The sequence below is a fragment of the Branchiostoma belcheri genome, unplaced genomic scaffold, assembly GCF_001625305.1.
Source record: "Branchiostoma belcheri isolate BF01 breed outbred unplaced genomic scaffold, Haploidv18h27 scaffold465, whole genome shotgun sequence".
Taxonomy (NCBI): Eukaryota; Metazoa; Chordata; class Leptocardii; order Amphioxiformes; family Branchiostomatidae; genus Branchiostoma; species Branchiostoma belcheri.
Genome location: NW_017804093.1, coordinates 27,321 through 33,353, shown reverse-complemented (window position 1 = coordinate 33,353; position 6,033 = coordinate 27,321). Strand labels below are relative to the sequence as shown.

Sequence of the window (6,033 nt, the reverse complement as noted above, 5' to 3'; positions counted from 1 at the left end):
AAGTACCCATAGAAAATACAAAGTACCCATAGAAAATACAAAGTACCCATAGAAAATACAAAGTACCCATAGAAAATACAAAGTACCAACAGAAAAAAACAAGTACCCATAGAAAATACAAAGTACCCATAGAAAATACAAAGTACCCATAGAAAATACAAAGTACCCATAGAAAATACAAAGTACCCATAGAAAATACAAAGTACCCATAGAAAATACAAAGTGGAATAAAAAATGCTAAGTGTACCTATGGGCCTTCGTAACCACAGACCACTGTGCTGGCAATCCGTGCTGGTCAGGAGGGACGTGTGTGAATGGTCCGACTGGCTACACCTGTACCTGTCCGTCTGGGACCTCAGGACAGAACTGCGAAACAGGTAACGTTACACATTGAATAACAAAGTTCTTTATTAAGTTTTTTATTCCAAGTGGCTACAACGCATTACGTAGAATTAAAATGGCGAATACGCTCTACGCAAAATGCGCCAATTACGATCTACGTTGAATTAGATCGGTCTTTCTACGCTCTACGTACAATTAAAACGGCCGATTACGCTCTACGGAAAAGGGCTTGCGGGCCCCCAATTATGACTGGTTCACTGTGCGCTGAAACTAGCATGTACATTTAGCATGTACATCATCGATTTTCTTAAGGGATAGGTGAGGTGATTTTCTCAGGGCCACTTATAAGCCTTGTAACTGCTTACCTACTTATCTGATAACAATCTGGACTCTGGACCATAAAATGATTAAAACGGTCAAAATGCAGCCCGGTTATGTAGACAGGCTACTGAAATCGTTGTTCATGTACACTCAAATCACCTGTCTGTAACGGAAGAAAACGCGGCGCCAAACCTTTACTTTATCTATATAAATTATAGATGCTGTTAACACACAGGCCGCTGATTTGTAATTACAAAACGTTTAAGATTGAAATGTCTGTAATACACCAACATTTTTTATCTTGTTTTTTTTTTTAACTCAAGACATCTTTATTGACAAATGAAATATACAGTCAATATGCAATACATGCAATATACATATTTACATGTGGTAAACAACGTTTACACTCTCACGGAACATTCATTTTCAAATAATATCCTAACACTTCCCTTGTATTCACCATACTTGTACTTACAAATTGTAAACTTTCCAAGTAGTATCAATTCGTCAATATGGTGAAATTTTACAATATCGTAAAGTTTGTAACCGATAATGTGACCGATAATGCAACCGATAAAGTTTGTAACGATAATGTGATCTTGTTTATGCAAATTGTGTTTATCTAAACACGACAGTCCACAACGACAAGTGCTACCGACAGTCCAGGGACGCCCTGTCACATAAGGAGGCCTTGGCAGCCTGTGTCTTCATGGGAGGGCAGCTGGTGGACATCAAACAGTCACATGAGCAGCAGATGCTGACTGACATCATCCGGAACACCAACGATGTCTCTCACTGGACTTTCATCAAGTCAGAGACACCGACACTTCTCCACATCGATGGATCTCCGATGTCGTGTGAGTTCCAGTTTTACTTGCAGATACAGAAGTATTCTTTTGAGTGTATGATTCGGCGTCTCAAAAACTTCGGTAGTATGCCGGGTGGGAGGTGATTTTGACAGTTGATTGATAAGTCTAGTCTAAAGGTCACCCAGCACGCCTCTGGTCTGGGTAAGTGAGCGGTATGAATCGATGAAAGTTATGTAAAACCAGATTGAAGCACCTCTCGGAAATCTGTAAACTTCAAGGTCACGAAAACAAAATCTGTATCTGTATCGGTATAGCCGGTATAACCGCCCTTCGGCCTAACACACCAGCTTCAACCTAAAAGCTATGCTTTAAAAAATCTGAAACTTTTTAAAAGACATATTGCAAAAGCGATGCATGTACACAGCATACATAGCTATTTCGTTCGACTTTGTATTTTTATTTTTCCGTCTATGATGTTGTACAAGTATGTTATGTTTACAGTGCAGTCATCCTGGATGGCGGAAGATATGTACGGCCCGTTCGACATCTGTGTGCTGCTGGACCGAGACCAGAGTTACAAGGGAGACTTCCACGCCTGCACGGAACAACACAACTACGTCTGCGAGTCGCGTAAGTCACAAAAACCACTGGCATGTATGGTCAAAGTGCTAATTGAGCATTTCATTTAAAGCAATAAAATCGGGAGGAGGGTGTTATTTTCCAATAGATTATGTTTCAATTAATGTACAAGGTGGTAAAAATTCGTTGGCCCAATTGGACAGTTTTCTAGAATACATGGTAAACACTACCTTTATCTGTTGCTAACGTCATGAACGTTTGGGACCACTTTTTTTCAAAATACAGCAGCGACATCTAGCTGAAGTGCGAAGCGAAGCCAGTCACTATTGTCTATTGAGAAGGGTTGAAGGTCCTTACCTAACCTCAGCTGGGTACGAATAACTGTGTACAAAGAAAACTTATCCTTTACATGTTGCTCATCCCAAAGCTGTGACCCCATGCCACCCCGACGTGTGTCAGCACGGTGGAGTCTGCAAGTCCTGTTTCTCTGAGTCTCCCATGTGTGACTGTCCTCCAGGATACACCGGCGTTTTCTGTGAAACAGGTAACAAGCTTAAGTTAAACCTTTTGGTCCAAAACCAAAAATTCTCTCATCTAGAGCTTTCGACCAGTCACTCTGGTCTTCCTCAGTAGACTGACCCAGTGAAGCATGTCACGTGGCTTCTTTGGAGTGTGACGTCAACCCTGGGTCAACATTATGCGGTCATGGGTCGGCCATTTTGTTTCGTAATTTTTCGTTGTCTTGTGGGATGGTGCTTCTGCAAACTCTGACCCTCTAGTTTCGATTTCTTTTAGTCACAAAAAAAGTTCACTCATTTATCAGCATTTCATAATGCCTTATTTCAAACTGTCTATGCCCGATCCTCAAACGGACAATATTTAGCAAATCACCCGTTGTTTTTTTCAGACATAAACGAGTGTGCATCTAACCCTTGCCAGAATGGGGGAACATGTCTTGATCGTGTCAACTCCTACGTGTGTGCCTGTCGGATTGGGTTCGACGGAGATCTGTGTGAAAACGGTACGTTTTAAAATATTTACTCGGCCACCTGACATGGTATGATTTGTATTATATTACATTATAAGATATGCATCTGTTCTTGGATAGCAAAATTCTTTATTCACGACAACTTTTTTAACAAGAGCCGACGTTTCTGTAATGTTCATCAGGGTTAATGTGGTAGGTTTTTCTGTGTACTGAAGCTAGGTGTTACGTGATTCACCGATCACGGAAGCTAGTTAACAATGTAACAATGCAGTCTCTTGAAGCATAAAACAATCATTCCGACATACACAATGTTATATGCATGTATAATATATTGATTACCAAAAATACTGAGCTAATGCGGTTTCAAACAACTTTGCTATTCAATAATTCACCAACCTAACGAGATTATCTACGGATCTATTGTTGCTACAGATATCGACTATTGTGACCCTAACCCTTGCCCTACGAGTTGGACCTGTGTGGATCAAGTTGTTGGTTTCCACTGTGAGGGTGAGTATTTTGGGGGTAAACACATCTATATGATAGCACAAACGTTCATTTATGCGGGTAAAAATTGCTCTCTAATTTGAGGCTCACCGAGATTTAGAACAAAAGCAAAACAGTTTGTTTCACCATACATATTTCTCAAGATGCATATATGTATGGAACAGACTGAATGTCAACTTGGGAGTCTTGGGTTTTAGTGTTTCTCAACTCACGTTTACTTTCAAACGGCAGTTGTTGAAACACCGATGCAACAGGGCTAGACTGGTCTACGACACTGAAGCTTCATGTTCTTGGACATTTATTATGCAGCTGTGCTAGTACTAATACATAATCAAGGACATTATACAAGACGTCCTTGACATAATATATGGGCATTTTTATGAACTACGTACTTGGACCATATGTCTTCAATCTAAATCATGAGATAGAAGGAGTGTAGTCGTTTTATGAAGAAGACCAGTACTGTCTAGTCTAGCTTGGTGGGTGAAATGTTGCAATTTAGGTTTAATCATAACATTCTAGCACCTTTGATTGGTCATATATAAAATTTTTCCTGCAGTTCCCCATGGAGCGAAAGCCGCCTCTACCTTCTGCATGGCTTCCCCCTGCGGTCCGGGGTGGACATGTGAAGATACCGGCCTTCGTACCGGCTACAACTGCATCCCCGTCTCCTAACGCCGATCGCCGATAACAGCCCAGCCGTTCAAGTGGACTCTGCAACATAATACATACGTACAATTAATGCTCTGTACGTACAGTTATGAATGATATCAAGCAGACTGATTAAAATTAATGTCAACCTCATACATGAATTATGGCTTCACCACACCACGTAGTACCATTTTTATTACGGGGCATGTGGTGAAGCCATCTGCTGCATTTGTTCTCGAGCAAATGTCGGTCTTTCTAGTTTTCAATGTGTTCACAACTTATGGCAGACCGAGTAAAACGAGGTGCCACTCATGACGACATTTTTACATACTAGCAACTCTTCTAAATCTATTATAAAATGTTATTTCAGCTGACCTACAAATTGATGGACAAGTCATAAGTTCTCTGGGTCGAAATAGGTTATACTACGATCATATGGATTGATTGACATGTCAAAGCAAAGAGGTTTAAACCTCCTTGGTCAAAGTCACTTTGAATTCTCAGTGATATTTAGAAATGGTTCTCAATCAAGAATTTACAATCAAGAAGTCACTTAGATTAAATCCACGATGTTGAAATTATAAACAAGAGTAAAAGGTAAGAATCGCATTTGAATAACGATCATTTGCACGGCACCCTGGGTTACTTCGTTGCAGGGCAATAAAGAATGTAACAACTTCAACGTTTCTTATCTTTTACTTGGTTCAGCTGTATAGCCTTTAAGCTAGTGTACACAGTAGTAAACAGTAAGATAGCGTGTTATCTGATGTCGGTACGCTTTGAACTTACGATAAGATAACAAGTAGTTGTCATTGTGAATTGAACAGAAATCTAATCTTTCTATTAGTAATTTCAAATGACATACATTTGAACATTCTGGCCCTCACAAGTTCAGAAAATATTCTCAGCACGAAAAGAATGAAATAAATTCTCAAGTTGTAATATCTTTGGTCGATGGTAACGTTATATAAATATCTATAATCTGTTATCTGAAACCTTGGGTAGGTCTTAGTGTATATATGCTGCTCGGGATCAAGCCATGATTGTCAGTTTCAGGGCAAGTAGGTGCACTGTACAGACTACAGAGGAGATCCAATCCGTGAGAAAAGCAAATATTCACTTTATCAGTACTGACATTTGAACCCATCAGTTCTCAAATATTAACGTGAGGCAAAACAGGTGGGAGAGACACTCAATACTTTCTAGGGATCACCCAAGAACAAGGGCACGACTTCTATTCCGGCAGAGTTAGGAGTGATAAAGTTTTTTTTAAACATCCACAAAAACTAAAATCATAGTGACCATGACTTGTCAAAAATGATGCAGACATTATGTGTATGACAAAATGTGTCGATTTTCCAAGTCATAACTTTTAGTTTGTTGGACATAATGTTACGTCACATCAGTAAATACCTTCTTAACTCAGTAATGATGATAACCTGTCGACACTACCACGATATCTGAGTCTGGACACAAATAAAGACGGCGGTGATGAAAGCACAAGCTTATGTTGACGTATACCTGTTTAGTCATTCATTTACCATCACTTACAATCACAGGTAACGAGCGTTAAAAATAGGACAAAGTGCATCCCACCGAAATAAGTGTCGTTTTCTATCACAAGGCACATATCATCACCGAGTGCAAGAGCCGTGTGCCGACATGGCTAATTCGTTCCGTTTGTGGCCGCACGGACTGTTAGTCTGTGTAGTGCTCTCTTATGTGCCGTCTGTGTCGACAGGTTAGTACAATTACCTGCACGCGTAGACACAGACACACACACACACACACACACACACACACACACACGCACGCACGCACACACACACTCACTCA

General features: G+C 40.2%; 2 protein-coding genes across 2 annotated transcripts in view; both read left to right on the top strand.

Annotated features, from left to right (window-relative positions):
- LOC109479096 (fibropellin-1-like) overlaps window positions 1-4,875 on the top strand; it is a 12,456-nt gene extending 7,581 nt beyond the window's left edge. Inside the window, exons 4-10 of the mRNA XM_019780970.1 lie at window positions 270-377; window positions 1,299-1,520; window positions 1,974-2,102; window positions 2,479-2,595; window positions 2,959-3,072; window positions 3,472-3,549; window positions 4,106-4,875. Coding sequence (XP_019636529.1) covers window positions 270-377; window positions 1,299-1,520; window positions 1,974-2,102; window positions 2,479-2,595; window positions 2,959-3,072; window positions 3,472-3,549; window positions 4,106-4,221 — 884 coding nt within the window. The 3' untranslated portion in view covers window positions 4,222-4,875. The remainder of the gene's footprint in view (window positions 1-269; window positions 378-1,298; window positions 1,521-1,973; window positions 2,103-2,478; window positions 2,596-2,958; window positions 3,073-3,471; window positions 3,550-4,105) is intronic.
- A 984-nt stretch (window positions 4,876-5,859) lies between these two features.
- LOC109479095 (fibrinogen C domain-containing protein 1-A-like) overlaps window positions 5,860-6,033 on the top strand; it is an 11,019-nt gene continuing 10,845 nt past the window's right edge. The window contains exon 1 of the mRNA XM_019780969.1: window positions 5,860-5,938. Coding sequence (XP_019636528.1) covers window positions 5,860-5,938 — 79 coding nt within the window. The remainder of the gene's footprint in view (window positions 5,939-6,033) is intronic.